A 19,761-nucleotide genomic window follows, 5' to 3' on the forward strand; every position below is an offset into this window, starting at 1 on the left:
TTCTGCATGCGAGATTCTTTTAAAGGGAGGCAACTTTGTACGTAAAAATAATTTGACATTTCCTCAAAAGGAAAGGGAAAGGAAGGTAACATTTAAAGAAAACTACATGTTCTCTACAGAGTATACACTACATCTGTTCAATGTAACCTGTGGAATAAGTGATAGACATACGAATGGTTCAACGTAAGATAACATGGGCCATAACGTCTCTACACGATTGAGCGGAGGCGCTCAGGGAGAGAATCGTTGACTACACGGGAAGTTGGCGAAGCTAGTTTGACATAGTTAATTCCCCTTTTCATCATTCTCTAGTGGAGATTGGTTTGCTCCACTATTTCCGGCCCCTATGGCTTGTTAATCTCATCATATTAGTTCGTGATCTCATGTTTTTTCATTTCTCTTGCAGACATCTGGAGTTTTATTTTTGTTATTTTAGTGCCCTTCGTTTTCTTACACTTCTTGCTGGTATCTTTATGTTGTTGGACGGTTTTGTTGCCTGCAGGCTCTTTCACCTGTGACTTTCTGCTTGACTGCTATCTCCACCTACTGCCATCCTGACCAACCTTTTTTGACTTCATTGTGACAGAGAAGAGCTATTAATTCACTTTGTGAAACTGTGGACCTATTTTGATTTTGCCTGCCTGACATAATGGATTTACTCTTTCCTTGATCAACCATATTGCCACTGTCAATCACAAAATAGATGGAAAACAAAATTGAACATAAAGTCTCATTAGGAAATGGAAAATCAAAACAAGCTGTGGTGAGTTTACGTTTACAAACATGCACACACACAAAACCTCATCACTCTGGTTCCTTGTAGCTACCAAATCAAAGATGTCACACACACTAGATGGAAAAATGCAAATAGCAACAAATACTCCACCAGACTGGCCATTTCCCTCTTAGAAATACTTTCTTTGTCGCCCCTCATTTTGTCCATCGTACAAGCTTGTAGATCAACTCTTCTTCCTATTCCTGCAAGGGAAATAGTAACCATACCCGAACACCCTTCTACCCTACTCAGCAGGGTAACAAACTCGCAGCAGCTGGTAATCGATTTCGTAAAAGAATTTAGTTTCTTGAAACCGAACATAACACCTCAAAATAGATCTTATAAGCAACTTATTTAAAGTAAACAAACGAGTTCACTGCTTGATACGTCTATGCTTTGTCTCCCCTGCGCAGATGCTGGCTCCCCCACCACCCCCATCCATTCTTCGAGATCGAGTTACTTCCGTGAGCACTCAACACCTCAAAATACCTGAACACTATAGCTTTGCGACAGATGTTTAATAGCAATTCGTGTTATCAAAAACATAAATACAAATAATTCTCATTTTATTAACTAAAGGCAGAATATCTTCGCCGTGGGGGAGCAGATAGCCAAGTGCCATAAAAACACATTTATTTACAGAAGACGTCGACAATGTTGATTTGGTCCCCAGGGTGACACGGGTCTTTGTGCGCTTCAAGGTACTGTTTTTGAATGCAGCTATGGCACCTATTTGTAGTGATTATCTTCAGTACTCCTCTTCTCGGTCTCTGCATGGCTATTTTCCCCACAATGCCAAATTATATTCTGACAGGAGCATCTTCCAAACAAATTAATCGGTTGAACCCAACAGTCTGGGTAGCGCCCTGTAGTTCAGTGTTCGCAAGGCAAGGCATCAGGAGTTTCCCCATGTCCACCATCTCTTTCCCTGATCATGCGAAATCGTACTTTGGAGGAAGCAACTTTCTCGACAAATAAATTATCTAGAATATAATATCTCTCAATGTCGTGTGATTGTTTCGTGCCCTGTTTATATGTCTGGCGCATGCGAAAACTCTACGAAAATAGTCTATCCAACACGCCAATCTTCACTTTATAGCTGCGAGTTTTGTTTCTCTTCTTTTTTTTCTTTTTGCCTTAACTGTATTGCTTGACGTGATGACCACTTTGCAGTCGTGATGGATTCCACGTAGCTCACGAACAGTAACAGCCTTGGAGCGCGTGGACAAGCCACGTGGACACATTACAAAAAAGTCCTCTCGGTCTTTGGGGAGCGATTTTCTGAAGGTTAAGCTTCCGACGATGCATTCTAGGTGACTATATTAGGTGTTGTAGTGACCAAAGCACGTGTTTACACACGCGCACAGACTCTCTTCTCTCTCAGCACCACACACACACACAAACAAGTACTCTCTTCTTTCTTTTACAGAAGGGAAGAAGGACAATAGAGAACAAATACAGCATGCACACACACACACAAGTGCTCGTGTGGAACATCACGTATTCATCCTCATCAAGTCAAAAGCACGTGTACGCTTCGCATGCACCGAAGAATTAGCAGCATGGTCGGCATTAGGTTACCGCAGTATTTAATGCGAAGTGTAATTGTGTAACCGCTATGATAAGAGAATTCATTTTCGTTCATCCACGTCAAAGCCGAGCTTAAACTCTTCTGGCAGCACTAGTCTTTGAGTGAGCAGCACACGCGGTTGGACACAGTGCATGGAGGTCTCAGCATATGACTTCTTGTTCTGAGGACGAAGGTTTGAACCTTTATGAGTCATGTTTGGGTCGGGGTGGGAAGCAATGAGTTCGACTCCAGACCAGCACAATCACCGAGAGACACTTTGCAGCGAAGCATTGAGGGGAAGGCTCCAAGGGAGTTAAACAGCCGGAAGTCCAGTCATGCTGAGTGACCCTGACCTCGTCGTCTTCGACTGCCAATCACGTTGCAAAGGACTGGAGAGGCTCTGAGCTGCGGGGAAGGATGCGGAGAGGAAAGCGTGGGAGGCAGCAGACGACAAGTTCTCTGATGGTCGACTTGTCTGCAGGCCTGTGGGCAAAGAATGAGATCAGCTGGCATCGGATGAAGCAGTCATTAATGTAGGCCTTAGGGATGTGAAAGGGCCGAGGAAAATCGATACAACAATCGATCAGCTAAGCCAACCAGAGATGCTGTTTTTTCTGCATCTGAAGAACCCACCCTCCGTTTTGAAAACGTACAAGACGCGTGGTGCGTGCGTACACATTCACTAACACACGCGCAGGCACGCCTCCACAAGGTTTTTAAGTTTAAGTCTACAGCATCCCAGACCGTGATATTCAAAATCCCAGAAGCACGCCGATATTAAACAAACAAACTCCAAGTAAAAGGGATTTAAAAAAAACCAGTTGAACTCATTCCAGGAATGTTTTTTTCAGGCCGCGCACAACTTTGCGAAAATATATTAAAATGGTTCGATTTTTGTGGATAGTGGATATTGATTGCCTAGATGTTCATTTGGGAGGGGGACTAAAAACCTTAATATGAAACGCATAATCAACATAATTAACATTCCGGGAAAATTGCTTAGTAAGACACAGGGACAGTGATAATAGTTCAAATTAATCAGAAGAAAACCTGTAGGACCCATGACCACTGGTATCATGAAGTATGTCAAGAAGTATGTTCTAAGCTGATAATATTATTTCAACGTACGGCGTTTGGGCAGCGGGGGAGGCGTCATGGAGTGAGTCTGCAGACGGAGCCAATCAACGCCAGCGAAGAAAGGATCGGCCGCGAGGGGGCGCTTATCACCGGAAGACTTGTACCCGGGACGATCGCGCGCAGACTTGCTTAAAAGCTGAAGAAAGAGAATTGAATGAATTGAATTGAATGATTTTGATGTTACACTGGTGCCTGACCATCGAGGACAACAGCAACACTATACAAGAAAGCAGCAAAAACAAAACATAAAATTCCACAATTAGTAATAATAAACATTGGACAGTTAACTGTTGACATCCGGGCGTTGGGAGAAAGACAACGACTATATGCAATGATTAGATGTCATAATCATAATGATGACAATGACGATGTTTCGATGTTTCATTCTCTGGCCCCTTACACGGATGGAGGGTTAACCACGGCAAACTGCTGTAAAGTTAGAGCTGCATGAGGGCTTCCTGCTGATACCGGAACTGACGTCAATTTAGACAATTTTTTTTAAAACATGGTCTACATCCCTGGTTCTACAGACTCCATATAAATCAAGACTGCACCTAGTCGTCCCTCGATCCCTGCTTCGGGACGAATCGTGAAGGCCGTAAGAAGGGGCAAAGGCCGTCGAACGTTCGACCAAAGGTCTAGGTAAAGGTCAAGGGAGCCCGATGGTTTGCGAACCAACGTTAGGGACTTTAGAACATCCGCCAGCATACTAAGTTCGAGCTTTTTTGACAATACACTGGCAATACATTCGCCATTACAGTGGGATTTAAGGCACTACAGAGGTTTGACAAGTGGTACTGTAATCAATTAAGAAAGGTCTTTAAACATTTTCTGAGGAAGTGGAAGCAAAGGCGCGCATGCCTCGGTACCCAAGAGGTACAGCGAACTTCCCTTCGCCAGCCCACCTGTCGGGAATGAGAAGGTATTCAAACGCAATCCCCACAAAAAGCTGGCCTAGAGAAAAGTGGGATCTCGAACACTGCCCTCTCCAACAACCGAAAAAGGTTAGGTTATTACCTTTACCTTAGTTTTTTTGTTTCTTTTTAGTTACCTTTTTTTGTGAACATCCTCGGAGTGATTCCCCCAGGATCGATGAATTGTGTGTGATGTTAGGAAGAAGCAGGAAAATAAAAAGGACTGGACTGGAAGTCGAAAAGGGACAGAGAAAAAGAAATGAGAGCAAGAAAACACACGAACAAGAGAGGAAGAAAGAGTATCAAACATGCAGGCACGTGCAAGAGGACGAGCAAATAATGAAAATTGTGACAACGATGTTGTTGATGATGATGAAGATAACGCACAGCTAATAGATATCACAGCTAAACTCAAAGAATAAAAGTGCTACTGAGAAAATAAAAACTCAGAGCCATCCGTGAATAAGAAAAAAAAACCCAGTAGCTTTTTACGTTTCGAGAAAATCAATCAGTCAGTCAATCAAATAAAGAAGGAAGGAATAAAACAAGAAAAAGAGTGCTAAAGATTTAGCAGGTGATGCTGTCAACATTTACTCTTTTCAGAAGGGACACGAGAGCTGAGCTGAGGAAACTGTCGTAGAACGGCTCCCTCCGAGTGATGGCAACAAAGAGTTCCTTTATGTTCTTGCCGCCGAATGGAAGCTGCAAAGCAGTGAGGATATGACTAAGAAGGTATGGCATCTGCAAAATGGCAGTAGCTGAAAAACAAGACATCACGCAGCGAAAAAAGCAAAGAAACAAATTAATGTCTTCAACTCCCAAGTGATAGAGTGTGGGAGTGAGGGCGGGGGACTTCACATTTCTAGAACTAGTAAGGAACTGAGAGTTTGTGCGTGCGTGTAGGTGGGGTGGGTGAGTAGAAAGGTTAGAAGCACAGTTGAGCCATTTAACATATACGTATTTATGAATATTTATATAAAGTTTCACTTCTTTCACAACCGCATGAAAGAATATACATAGGATACCTACTCTTCCGGTAGCCATAAGGTACAGGAGTACGCCATAAGACCACCAGTCGGCGGCCTTGCCATATGAATTTCGAAAGACCTGAAAATAGTTAAAATAAAAACACCAAAGCACATTTACTACATGATATGTTATCGCCTCCCCAACCCCCGGTTAAGCATACAAACATTTGCATCTCGCCGAAATAGCCGTTAATTAAAGGCTTTGACCAGCAAATGCTACCTAGTCCGTACGGCTTGACTAGGGATACATGATCAAGATTATGTCAATATAAATGAAACAGGCTAAAATATTCACAAATAAGGTCTCCACTAGTAGTTCTCTCTCTCTCTCAAGCACACACACACACGTGCATCTACTGTCATCATTGCCCTCATAGGGAGTTTCTAGCCAGCCTACTCATCATAGAAAAGATCAAAGGATTCAAGTACTGTTGATCGGAGCTAGACAAGCCACCACCACCACCATCCCCCGGCATAAAGGGGAGGGGTGGCTGTTTGTCGACAGAACAAATGGAGCCACATGAACAAAGTACCTACAGCGTACCTCCGGAGCAACATACAGCATACCTCGGGGGCAACGTACACAAACGTGCCGCAGGGACTATTGACTAGGCCGTCGTCTTGGAAACCGTCCACGCTGAGGCCGAAATCACAGAGGCGGATGAATCCTGCCCCGTCCAGCAGCACATTGTCCAGTTTCAGATCTCTGTAAGTGAGATATACCACAAATAAACCGTTGAACAAAGCTGTAGTAAAACTGATTGCTTCACATCGTCGTCGTCATCATCATCGTCGTCGTCATCGTCGTCGTCGTCTTCTTACCATTTCACGAAGTGGCAGCTGCAAGTGTGTTGTTTGTCAAGAAAGTGGTGGCCATCATTAAGACATGTCGCTTGGCAACCATATTTTTATCATTCTTCATCGTTATTCTCTCGACCTACAGTGGCGATGCTGACTATAAATATAAACCTCACCTGTGCAGTATGTTTTGTTCGTGAAGAAAAGACAGCGCAATGAATATCTGAGCCGCATAAAACCTGTGCAGAAGAAAATATCCCATAATAGAACAAGATAAATATTTAATGACTAAGTGAAGCAAATGGACACTCGTTACCCGCATGTGTGGGAGTGGGAGGAGGGCGTGGACACCTTCAATAATTTAGGACCGTTTTTTATCCTCTTTCTTTTTCAGACGATCAAAACTGCTCAATTCTTTATTTAGAATAAACATCTGCAATGTTTATGTTATCTATTAAGGTAGTGTTTTGATGCCATTTCCTAGCTAACCAAACACCCACCTTGTTATTAAAAGCGACTGTCCCACGTGGAGCTATAAATAGGAAATCTGATTTCAAGAAACAGTAATGAGTACTTGTTATTATTGACCAGTCAGAGACAGCTTTGATGGATCACATTAGCTGGAAGGTTAGCCTTTAAAACTCATGCAGTTGAAATGTGAAAGATGAATGGCACACTGTACCTAGGTGTATGCCTCCCAGTGCATGCAATGGAACTGCAAGTGTGTCACTGGTGATTGCCATCATTAAGACATGTCCTCGTGCAATGCCACTTGGCATTGTTAATAGACCTGATATGTAATTCTCAGGGAACAAATGTTTAGGAAAGAAAATTATGACTTGTATCCGTCTTTACGGAGAGCAGTCGTTAGACTTTGATATAAGAACAACAATGGGGGTTTTTCCCCTGGAGGGTAGGGTGAGGGAAGTCGTTTTCTCTTCAATTCACGCATCCATCCATCTTATTTCCATTCAATCAGCTTCCCGACTCGTGCCATTGGTTGTGAAACACATACTGACGTACCGGACGTTGACCTCCGGAAGTCGTCCAAAGCGGGTCAGAAGGTCTGTCAGTCGTCCTCCTTCAGCCAGCTCCATCAGTAGGAAGAAAGCTAGCGAGTGAAATGAGAACATAGAATAAAATAAAACTGAAGACTTTACACAAAAGATTATATTGCTAGTCAATGGTATCACTCTTACATTTGACATTTACTGGCAATAACTGGACGACAAAGCTTTACACCTATTAAGGAATTGTTTTAGTTGTGCGACCAGATGGACAGTCACACAGACAAAGGATGACGAGTTTCTTTGCTTCCTCAAGGTTTAACAAAATGAGTTTCCCGAAAGCAACAAAGATAACTGAAATATGCTTTTAAACCACATTAAATGGTTTTAGAATGGTCAATACAAAACTGATCTCCCCTCCTCACACAACCGTACCACTCACATTCATTGTCAACTCACACATAAAGCAAACATGAACAAATTCAGACATACAAACAAATGTACACAATCGAGCAGACACAGTAACCTAGTTACATGTCTGGTACCTTGGTCTGGAAGCATGAGACAAGTTGAATGATGAAGGGACACGAAAGGCCGGTGGCCAAGGCCCGCTGCTCGGCCAGAGCATGGACTTTGGTTTCCTCGCCGCGTTTTGTTATTTTCTTTAAAGCGAATCGCCGTTGTCCAGTTTTACATGTTGAATTTCTTAGAGTAGCATCATAGACCTTCAAATAAACACACATACACATAGAAATGTGCTTTATAACTTGCGTGTATGTATGTGTGTGTGTGTGAATGTGTGCAAGCATTTACATGAAAAACCCCGAGCACATGTAAATAGTGCGAGCATCTTGGTGTACGTTCGTGAATGTTCTCCATCTGTCTCCCCGGAGATCTTGGGTCCGATGGCCACGTGCATGTGCATTGTTGTCCAATCCTTACCGAAAAACAACTCGTCTGCGTCTCGTCTCACAAATCTTCTTCTACACCCAACTCGTTATCTCGCAACCATTCACCGAACACAGACATTGGGGCAAAGGCGACATAAAGACACTGTATGATCCATAATTAAGGATGGGAAGAGCTGATTATTGGGGACAAAAAGTTGACGCTGTAATTCTTCTTTGTTTTTGCGTGCGTGTGTGTGTGTGTTGTGGGGTTTTTTTGGGGGATTTTTTTTTTGTGCACGTGCAATACCAGCCCTTGCGCAGACCATACCCGAGTGTCCAGTTACCCAAACATTCCCGGCCACAAGTCACAGAAGACAACAAGCACCTGCCATAGCGACACTCTCACCTTGCCGTATTGGCCTTGTCCGATGAGATCCTCCACGTGAAGTACGAGATGGAGGATATAGCTGGGGTCCTGTGCTGCAGCTAGCCTTTGCTGGGCCGTTGGCTGCAGATCTGGCTGGTCTGGCTGTCAGGACACACACACGGACGCATGCAAACGTCAGTTAAGCTTAGTGTAACTTAGCATGGACTGCTTCATGGGTGAGCCTAAACTCGTATACAACAGTTATACATCATGTCTGAAGTCTTAACCTATACAGTATGTCAAATGTCTCAGCTCATACTCACATACACACTCTTCTTTATTGTTGTGCTAAACGATTTCCTTCTCTTCGGCATTTTGTTTTTATCAACAGCTTTCTATTGTCCCATCCCCCAATACATTGAGGATTGGCTCTTCCGGATTCAGTTCTCGTCTCGGGCAAACTGTTCTTTGTGTGTGGCATTTGTTTACAAGGCTGGCCATGATATAGCCTCAATTGCTGGCTCGTAGAACACCAAATCATCTTCCTCCCATATTGTCTGCCTCCTCTGTCTAATGTCAGATCGGTTTCTTTGTGCGTTCGTTGGGGAGAAGGTCACAAAGTCGATTCAGTGTGGTCTGTTGTCAGAGTTCTGTAGGTCTCTGAATTGAAGAGCTAGCAATCTACGGAAAATTTTTATTTCTGGACAAGGGTATTCTGTACCACTTACTTAATACTGAAGGTTGTTTTGAAAACCTTGATGCGTTACCATGGAGATCACGTGTGGTGTAATTTAGCGATTCCTGCTGTTAGTCCCCGTCGTCATTCACAACAGCACAGAGTGTAAACATGTAAATGTGTTAACGATAAATGGAGGAACAGTAATAGAAAGGGGTGGAAGGGAGGTAAGCATGATAAAGGGAAGATAAGTAGACCATGACCAATTCACTTCTCCACTTTCAGACTTCTATTTCCCACTCTTCAAAGTTAATTCTGTGTAGTGGGTGTACAAGGATAGGTAGAGGTCTAGTTAGAATCCTATGTCTGACTTTGTACTTACATGAATGACAGAACTCCACGTTAGCCACGGGTAGCCAGCGGCTTTCTCTGGAGTCAAGCAGAGGGAAGCTGGGCCCAAGTCTCTGGAAAATCTGCCTTCCCCTCGTCACGGCCTCGTCCTCTTTCGTACCTCTGTGCTCCTTACCTCTACTCTCAGTACCTTCGTATTTGTCCTTTGTACCCCTCTCCTCGACTACCATCTTGTGGGAAGCAGGAACTGTCCCTTGTTCAAGCTTTAGGGTAAATTCGCTGCAGAGAACATTCGTCTCTGAAGTCGAGAAATTTTTTTGTGTTAAGTTGAAATCGTCGGTCTCCCTGTTGTCTTGGAGTTCAAGATCATTTTTAATGGACTGTTGTGACCCATGTGGATACACGGTGGCTAGATGTTGTGAGGGTTGTAGCTGTGCATCCCAGTAAAAGCTACCCTTTTGTCCTCTAGAACATGTTTGTCCTTCCATGATGGCGATACTGGCTTAGGAACAACGGCGTTGGTCACCTGAAAGGTGACATCGCACGTTACAACTTCAGGTGTCGTAATACTGGAAACAAGTGGCCTTTGACCTGCTCCAACTGTCGACAAGGGACGCGATTTACCAGAAGACCTTTGATTGGTTACATCTGCAAGCGACGGAATGTTCGGTGTGGAAGATGACTTTCCCTTTTCCGACTTTAAATCCGCTGGCAACGGAACTTCTGGTCGTTGAGAACTGTCTTCTTGAACCTAATGCTCGTTGATCAAAGCCGGCTTGGGATAGCGTCTGTCGACTGTTCTTTGCCATGCTGCTCCGACACCTTGAGGACGGAGTCCCTGGAATGCAGGGCTGATGTAAATCAACAACATGCATGCGCGCACGTGAGGATATTCCTTTCTTCTTCCGGTCTGTGACCGGGGCGTCTGGTCTGACCGAAGACGTCACACGGACTGGACACTCTTCGCCGCAGAAGCGAAGAAGGCGGCGCCGGGGTCACTCGCAAGCGGTGCCCTCTTGCCTTCCTTTACAACCTTTGACCTGGCGGCAGCTACACGCGACCCATCTCGCGACAAAACCGAGGAGTCGTCAGTCTTGGACAGTCTTGACAATTTTTGCTGTTGTTTAACGCCTTGACCAGCACGTGCAGCACTGTCGCTCCTGTTCGCCGTAAGACGACCATCTGCCGTCCGCCCAACGCCGTCTCTGCTCTCAAGTCGATACATTTGCCGGCTGCTGTGCGTCAGCGGGAGACGGAAGGAATCGGACCAGGAGATAACGCCAGCACTGACGCCACATAGGTTCTGACGACGCCGTGAAAGCAGCGGGCTTCGAACGTGCTGTCCGTGGTGTACGTGCTGACATGTTGTTGTCGCCACTAGGCTCCGCCCTCTTATACAGAGACAGTGCTTCTCACCACGTCACATCCGTCGCACGTAACAGGAGCCCCAACAACCCACCCTCCACTGTCAGCAGACGATGCTACAGCAGCATGCCGGTACCTCCAGTTTCCAATCAGCGATTTTATTCGTCCCTCGTCGTTCGTGTTCACTTTTAATCGCCAAAAATAGCCACGTTGTTGGATATAAAAGTATAAATTTCTAGGTGGAAAAAAGAAAGTTTGTCCAACTAGACATATTAAAACCCAAAACCAATGTTTTCTCTTTTTTTTTTTTTTCATTTTTTTTTTTTTTTGTAACAATTCCAAGTTCAGCCGAGTCAGTTATTCCTGTTGTTGGAACATTGGCTACTTCATCCTTCACCCTTCCCCCAAACCCCTCCGCATCTTGGAGGACAGGGAAATGCTGCTGTGCCATACTGTGGGCGTTGTGCGTGGGAAACAACCATACACGACCGTCCATAAATCAAGAGGACAGCAATCAGGGGGAAAGCAACTGTGACCTCAAAGATGGAACAGGATTTGTTTTTGTTTTCTAGCACTTTCCAGACGGTTTAATCTCATAATCTTAGAAAGAAAATCCAGTATCTGTGATCAGTGTGTTTTCGCATAAGCTCTCTCAAACATCCCCCCCCCCCTCTCCATGTTTTTTACTCTGTGCATTTTTTTTAAATATTCGTATAAAAAATCTAATTTTGTTCCAAGTAAACATGCGCACTTGTTTTAAAACGAAAATGCATGTTGTCTAGCCACAAATGATCAAGGAACGTGGGTTATATCAGTCAAAGTCTTTTATAAAAGTTATTATTCCTCATGCATCCTCATGCAACACACACACGCACAAACACGTATTTTCTTCATCCCAGTCATAATTTAGTAACGGCACGATCGACTTTCTTCTTTAAAGGTCACAGACGAAGACGAAACAATAAATTTCAAAGACATTTTTAAATGACGAGCTCGACATTCATAGTCACTCCCTCTCCATCCCGCCGTCCTTGCGCTCGATACAATACTTGGATACTCTTTCATTCTCAGGTGTTTGCTTCTTCTTGATTGGTTCTCATGTTACCGTGCTGAAAATATTCTTTGTGCCGTCTGCTGTCTCTGTTGTTCCGACAGTTGCTGGAACCTAGCATGTGTCCGGGTGGATCCACAGTAAAAATATCTGACAATCGTCTGTCAATAACAGGTGTTGAACGGCCTCTGTTAAAAAAAAAAACTTCATCGTCGCTGTTATGTCATAAGGCTTTCTTATGGCCTTTCTCTCTCATTCCATTTTCTCTTTCTTCTTATGTTTCTTTGCTTTCTTACTTTCGTTGACAAACTCTTCTTGTCTGACTTAGTGGACTGACAACCACACAAGTGTTCACCCACTTTCAGACACACGTTGTGTTCACACAGCACGATGTTTCGTCGTCTGTTTGTGTTGACTGCTAAATGTTACTGTTTGTCAACACTCTGACTTCACAGTCTTTCTCGAAACAATCTTTTGTATCTGTAAAATTAAATCAATTAATTAAATTTGTTTTGATTTCTTTATGGATTATTTTTGTGTTGATATTTTTCATTTTACAATTTTTTGCATTTTTGCATTCGAAGATATGCGTTGAAGATGTGTAAGAGAATTAATGCCGGGAAGCTGCCAACCGTGGGTTTCTGTGAGGAGAAAACTTACCTGCGATTATTATGCATGCAAACTGACATTTATTTATGACAGACACATAGAAACACGTATAGCTCAAGCTATTCCAAACTGTAATAACGGTTTTTGTGGTTTGTTGTCGTGGAGTTGGTGTCGTTGAGAGGTGGCCCTCACGCTTATAACAACATTTGTGTCTGATATACACGTGTTCAAATTGCTCCAAACTTTATTAACCGGTCTTGCAATGATGATGGATGATGATGATCACCGCCTTATCTTCTCCGGTTCTGACTTCTTCGGCAAAGAGTAAATCACTTCAGGCCTGTGAAGGCTGAAACAATTCAGTTCTCTACTTTTCTTTCTTTCCATCCATCCCTCTATCCCTCTTGGAAACACATTTTGGCAGGATACCGAGCTGTCTGTGTAGACTTGTTTATAAGAATTAATGTTCTTTTAATACTTGGTACAGGACTAACTTGTAGTTATGGCTATCGTTTGCTTGTCTCTCGCTCGCCGCCACAGAGCTACAGGGGCTGACTAATTCTACAGCAAAAATCGAATGCATGGCTTTCAGAGCCACGAGTCTTGGGGCTGAAAAAACCAATTCTCATTAGCGTCATCCGCATCTCTCGACAATTGCTGCTGGAATTATTATTATTATTATCGAATTTCCTGTACATTTACATTTTCCTTCTTTTACTTTTAATTTTTCTTTTTACTCCTTTTGAACATATCTTTTTATGTAAATTATCCTGATTCAGTGCCACAAACTATGACCTGTTTACTTGTAGTAGCACAGAAGTCATAAATAAATAAATCCTGATGCAGTCCTGTCATCGTTCTTTCCAACAGACACACTCATCGCTGTCTGTGGCAGGCGCAGCTATCACGTGACACCAATGCAATGAAGTCGGTGTCAAGCGACAATCGATGGTAAATTAGCCTCATTGAGGTTACAGACAGTTACAAAAGCCATCCTGGAGTCAGCCAGTAAAATCCGAGGTATTTTTTAAATGTCTTTCTCTTAGAATCAGTCCCGATGACACTTGCAACTTGAAAGGTCATCTCGGTACGAACTGCATGCACCCATCGATCGTCTCCTGTGCGTCTGTATATGGAGATGCTGATGTTTATTAGACTGGATGTTTAAACGATGAGTGACGATGCAGATTTAATATATTTTTGATGGGGTTTGTAGGTTTTATTAGAAGAGAGATATCAAATAGTTTTGAAGTAATTTGAGTGGTCATCAGTAGAAAAAGTTAGCAAAGACCTCAGTTTTATCTTTTGCCTTTATTACTTTCCTTGTCCACGCTAAACAACATCAGCACAGTTGGGTACTTCTAGCACCAGAAAATCGTGAAGCTGGAATCCTCGAAGTGAATGCATCTCAATCTTTTCCCGAATGCATGGATATACATCTGTAGCTCACATTTTCTGCAAATATAAGCCCTATCAACCACCTAAATTAACTCATGCTAAAGGTCACACAGAACCGCAGCAGCACCACCGTAGAGAGTAGCTAGCAGAAGAAAAAGCTTGCTTCAGACCAGGTAGAAGCACAGTTGAGCAGAGCTTCAATTGTCGCATCCTTATAGAAACCATCTTCAGCATCAGCGGGACTTCTTCCACAACTTCACTGACTTTAGAAAGGCATTTGACAGAGTCTGGCACGAGGGCTAAGGCAGTTAACGCGAAAATTTAGCACTGAAGAAGGAGCTAACGTTTGGAGCTAACAAATAGGAGCTAACGTTTGCACCACAGAAGGCTTACGTCAAGGATCTACCCGGTATCTACCCGATATCACCGGTGCTGTTTAATATCTTCTTGAAGAGAACATCATGCTCAAAACCTTCCATGACCATCACACTGTCAGACTTGGTGAAAGGCCGATCTGAACCGATCCTACTCTACGGATGTAACAGTTGGACTCTGCTCGCCGATATGGAAAGGAAAATCCAAGCAAAATTTCTTGTTACCTGTCCTTCTCACACTTTTTTGGGGGGTCGGGGTGGGGAGGGGGCAAGATTTTCAACTTTCAGCATGTATTCCAAACATCAAAAGTTTCTTCTCAATACTAAGTCAACATTTCATTTCACTTGTGACTTTTTCTACAAAGACAATATTGTTAACATATCTAAAATCTATCATTTATAATGTATATAATATACACAAAATATATATAAAGACATTGGAGAGGTCAGGCAAGCTTATGGCTACTGAAGATTAAACTCATGGGTACCCAGTGCAACTGCTAGCCATATGTGAAGGACAGTGTTTGTTATAGCATAGTCATGCAAATGATGCCATATGCGTCTCATTTACCTGCATCACCCTCTCCTGTTCATCCCCCTACCCACACACACACACACACACCCGACTCCCATTCAGTCTTTTCTTCTGTTCCCCCACCCCCAACCTCTTTTGTCATGCTAGCTGAAAAAAAATCAGCATAGGAAAGAATAATCTCAAAGATTATTGTAAATTAAGTAGTTAAAGTCATCTCACTACAAGCACTTTACAACATATGAGACAAAGTAGAGGTCAACAGTAGAAAACAATTTCAGACTTGACTGTATCAACTCTAAGCCTGTAAAATGTCAGCATCCATTTAAAATTTAACAAACTCAAAGGACATCCCTACTAAGTGCTGGGGTATTTTACAAAAAGCTAGTGACATTACCAAAAAAAACAAACAAACAAAAGCTATGTGATTTTAGGAACAGTTGGTGGAAGCCTGTGTCTAATCACATGTTGTCATACTTGAATAAGGTCCTTCTACACCATCCAATATACAACGCACCCATACTCTGTATGTAGTCCTTGCTTTAATCCCTTCTGAAATTCTGTACTCGTTCATATTCCCAACACTAACAGAAAAGTGTTCTTCAGAGTTGCTGTCTTGCACTAATATATTATATTCAATCTGCTTTCCCAGAATAAGTCCCAAGTTCCAAGGTGGTTGCCATCTGACAGTCAAGGCTGCATTCATGTCTCCATAGAGTTCCAACTTGCATGAAGGATGATGAGTGGGTCCAGGCACTAACTGTGAATTTGATAACACTTGTTTTCTATCATCTGCATCCGGGTACAAGGAACGATGATCCCTGCTGTAAACTTTTTCGTGAGATTCTGCAGCGTTATTCTGCAGTACTCTGCTACTTGCTTGTTTTTCCAACATGTATTTCTTTGCCTCTTGCACTGCACTTCTGATCACATCAAGCACTTGAGGAATATTAAGAACTGTGTCCTGGAAAATATGGTAGAGCCAAGATGGGTCTTCACAACACAAATGGTCTGGCACTTCTGTTTGGGCTAAGATAACTTGTTGGCTTTTCACAGGCAAATGATGAATTCCACCAAGTTCTGGAGGCCTTTCTGGATGAGAAATGGAATTATGGGGTTCTTTGTTTACCCATGCCCTGTATATAATATTCATGCCAGGAATTTCACACAGTGTTTTATAGGGGACATATCTGGATGGATTGATGTTTAGAGGGAAAAGCTCTACTAAAAAGCTACCAGGCTGTAGAAATATGGCCATTGATAGCAAAGATCCATGCATGCCAACAATTCCCATTGAGTGGTGAATAATTGGCATCATGTCTGCTACACTGTGTGTCTCTAAACTTACGGTCATAACCTTCACACGGAACTCTTGGGTGATGGCTGTAACCAGCTCCATTTCATTAACAATAAGTCGTGTTTCTTTTCGCACAATGAGAACCATATATTTTCCCATGCCACAGAAGACACACTCATTGGATAAATAGTGTAGAAAATGTGAGCTCACATTTCTTATATGGTCTGCCAGGACTTGGGAAGTATTTAAATGGCCTTGAGGCTTGAAAAATCCATACTGATACCAGACTGTAGCTTTTGAAAGCCCAACTTGTGCCTCCTCAAAGCACACTAGTCTCTCTGATTTATCAGCCTGAAGACTCTCCATCGTGAACACATCCTTATTAACTAACACTTCATACAACTCTAAAAAATCGTTGCCACCACTTTTATCTGCAAGAAATAATGCCACTGGAAATTTCCCTGATCCTGTTGCGGGTTTCAGCTTTAAACCATGTAAAGTGTGTAAGAGTGGAATAATGTCATCATGAAAGACATGCATGATGTTATCAGGTTTAAATCTTGCGAAGATGACAGTGATGTTAGGTACTAAATATACATTAAACTGTTTTAATTCTTTTGCAGGAATATCAACATATGAGAAGTGATGGCCATTGTGGCCTGCCACAGTACTGAGCTCCAGAAGAACTGGGTTTTCATCATGTGCAGGAAGATTAACAAATGAGCTTTGGTTGCTATGGAGAATGACAAAATCTTGTGAATAGGTATTGAAACAGAGATTTTTAAAGTTGCATGCTCTTTCTGAAACTGTGTGTCCTACACATACTGCGGATGTGCCTTTCATAGAAAGTTCCTTGATTTCTCTTTCTGACAGTTTTAACAAACTGACTGTAGGCAATGGCTGCAACTTGAGTTCATCTTCTTGCATCTCTTGGTCAAGGTCCTCCATGATGTCATTTTGCTCATTTTTTGAAACAGATTCATCCACCACACCAGACCAACCCCCCAAATTCCCTTCTGTAACTTCTGTAACAGCCACCAGTTGTTCTCTTTCGTTTGCTCTTTTGTGCGGTGAGGATCCAAAGTAAAAACCACTTTTCATCTCATGCTCCAAGGTGTGACCAAATGAATGAGATGGCAAGTGACTGTTTGAAGAATCCATGGACGGAGAAAGTCTGACCTGGCCTACAGACTCACTTGTGCTGTCTGAACTCTGTAACTGCATTGTGATGTCATCATTCCAGTCAGTTTTATCATTAAAATGGTGTCCAGTGATATCATTCTGTGGTAGTTCTGTAAAGAAAACCTCGACATCAGAAGTAAAGGATGGTTGAACAACAGTCTGCCTTCCTGGGACATCATGAACTAAGGGAAGTAACTGTGGACCCCACTCAGTACTACTCTCGGAGGTCATGCTTTCAGAGGATGGTGCCTCAATGGACCTACCCTTTGCAACATACCCTGCTGTCCGACCGAAGTCATCAATCAGAAGTTCACGAGACTGTTGACTGTCTGACATGTAAAGTTCACTTCTTGTAGTACTAGGCTGGTGTTGCATGTAATGCACTTGAGTGTTTTTAGGCAAATCATGAGTTTGGGAATGAAAAGAACTTCTTGCATCAAATCCAGGACAGCTGCAAACGTTATCTTTCTTGTCATTGAAATGTCTGGCATAAGGATCACCTCTGCATGATGAAACCAGCCCTTCATACTTGGCTCTCAGCTCTTGATGCTGCACTCTGACTTCAATATACTTCTTTAGAAGGAATGATATCACCACCACTGACATCACATGAGTTAACTGATGTAATGAAGGCATCTTAAATTTCAGAACATCTGTAGTCCTGTAAATAAAGAAAGTTCTCTTTATTCAGAAGAGATTTTGAGTGATGTACCTAAATAGCTATTTTAACAAAATCCCTAAAATCTAGTGTGATATGCTTCAATGAATTATAATACTTTATCAATTTTTTTTATCATGTTTGTGGGTGATAACAATACTTAAATGCAGCCCTTGCTCCTCAAGGAGAAACAATGAATAAACTAAAACTAAACTAACAATACCTAAAAGTGGCAAACCAAAGCAACAGTGTAAAGTAACAATTAGAATGTCAGTTAATATGGTAATAGTAAAAGGTTTTTTTTTAAAACAGAAGGTATAATACAGCACAAAAAGATCAAGGCAGTATAAATCAATTATTTAACACAGTAACCATAAAACAATGCAAAACTAGCAGCTTTAGGATAGAATTAATGCATAATATACCCCAAACCACAATTTTTAATCAAAGAAAGAGAGCAACAATTAATCCATTTATCAGAGTAACTCAATATAGCCACTTATCTTTTTATTTTGTATGTATTGAGGATATTTTATCTTTCACAAATTACAGAAGATATTATTCTGTTTTATTTTTAAAGGATTAATTTGACGCCTTATCTTGAAGGTTCAAAAAGCCTTCCTCTAAACTGTTTACTTAAGAAGACATATTCGACAGAACCCAAAACATTCAAAGAAAAAGTTTGTTTATTGATAATTAACTTGCACGTAAATGAACGTTGATTTCCTAGCAGTATCGTATTGCGAACTAAGTTAGCTGTTAGCAGTATTGCCAGTCATTACCTTGCAACAAATTATACGTTCTGCACAAACGGGCCATAGCGTGTACATTTGAATTTAGTATTTTAAAATAGAAAGTACCCAAAAAGGTATGTTCCAAATTGTGCAGGTGAAAGAATAAACTTCCCTAAACTGCAAGTATGAATACAGAATTTTACAGTTTTATTAGCAATAGCACTGCTGTTGTGTGAAACTGTGTGCATTTGTGCAGCTGCAGGGGAGAAATAAATATTAAATCAAGAACGGTCACTGCTATTTCTTTTCTTTCTTCTACAGTCGTAACGGTCATTAAGGGATATTCAGAAACTTACTAACGGCAAAAATCCAGTCACGAATTTTCAGAATTCGACATATCGTATCTGCAAAACCTGGAACACATTTGCTAAAGTGAAAGAAGCTAGTTGCAGCAACCATTTGCGTGGCAAGGTGAAGGCCATACAAACCGGAAGGAAACAATTGACCAATGAGAGGCCGAGTACCTTGTTTACATTTTCTTCCGACCACGTGAGAGCCAATGGATCGATAGCCGAATGAAAAGTGAACGTGTTTACAGGTTGTTTCAAGACCAAAAGTCAACTTTATTCATCAATTCTGTGTTGCTACATACATTACTCCATTTCTGTCAACACTGAGTTGATTTAGGACTGAAAAGCTTGCCGATCTCCTGTCCCATATGCAACAACTGCACAGCATACCTGAGTGGAGACACGCCCACTCGGGCTGGCCTCATTACATCTGTGTATCAAACGTGCGCAAAGGCCATGAGAAAAAAAAAAAAAAAAACACTGCAGCTTCTTAAATTTTTGTCGCTGAAGACTCCAACAGGCAGCTAACTCTCAAACATTATTTTTGTGGCAACCACCAAATATTTAACAGACGTCATCACACGTCGCTGCTTACCCTCGCCCATTCGGTGTATTTACCCACAGCAAAATAACAAAGACCTTCATGAGGGGGGTAGGGTGATTTTGTCTCTCGAACCGTGGTTTCTAGAGCTGCCTGG

General features: G+C 42.2%; 2 protein-coding genes across 4 annotated transcripts; both read right to left on the minus strand.

Annotated features, from left to right (window-relative positions):
* Positions 1–1,296: 1,296 nt before the first annotated feature.
* Positions 1,297–10,753, minus strand: LOC112553441 (protein kinase C-like 2). 2 transcript variants are annotated; one of them, XM_025220657.1, is made up of 10 exons: positions 9,545–10,749; positions 8,526–8,648; positions 7,775–7,954; positions 7,246–7,337; positions 6,399–6,461; positions 5,992–6,130; positions 5,426–5,503; positions 4,991–5,098; positions 3,474–3,618; positions 1,297–2,828 (listed from the first exon to the last, which is right to left on the minus strand). In XM_025220657.1, the coding sequence occupies exons 4-10, from the start codon at positions 7,317–7,319 to the stop codon at positions 2,659–2,661; spliced, it is 777 nt and encodes a 258-aa protein (XP_025076442.1). In that variant the 5' UTR covers positions 7,320–7,337; positions 7,775–7,954; positions 8,526–8,648; positions 9,545–10,749; the 3' UTR covers positions 1,297–2,658. The 2 variants fall into 2 exon arrangements, with proteins under 2 accessions (XP_025076442.1, XP_025076443.1); XM_025220658.1 differs by lacking the exon at positions 4,991–5,098 and having other exon boundaries at positions 7,246–7,338; positions 7,776–7,954; positions 9,545–10,753.
* A 3,878-nt stretch (positions 10,754–14,631) lies between these two features.
* LOC112576492 (protein O-linked-mannose beta-1,4-N-acetylglucosaminyltransferase 2-like) lies at positions 14,632–19,214 on the minus strand. 2 transcript variants are annotated; one of them, XM_025258963.1, is made up of 2 exons: positions 19,070–19,214; positions 14,632–17,982 (listed from the first exon to the last, which is right to left on the minus strand). In XM_025258963.1, exon 2 carries the CDS (start codon positions 17,955–17,957, stop codon positions 15,300–15,302), a length of 2,658 nt encoding a protein of 885 aa, XP_025114748.1. In that variant the 5' UTR covers positions 17,958–17,982; positions 19,070–19,214; the 3' UTR covers positions 14,632–15,299. The 2 variants fall into 2 exon arrangements, with proteins under 2 accessions (XP_025114748.1, XP_025114749.1); XM_025258964.1 differs by having other exon boundaries at positions 19,074–19,203.
* Between the last annotated feature and the right edge of the window lie 547 nt (positions 19,215–19,761).

This window comes from Pomacea canaliculata, linkage group LG12 (assembly GCF_003073045.1).
Source record: "Pomacea canaliculata isolate SZHN2017 linkage group LG12, ASM307304v1, whole genome shotgun sequence".
Classification (NCBI taxonomy): domain Eukaryota; kingdom Metazoa; phylum Mollusca; class Gastropoda; order Architaenioglossa; family Ampullariidae; genus Pomacea; species Pomacea canaliculata.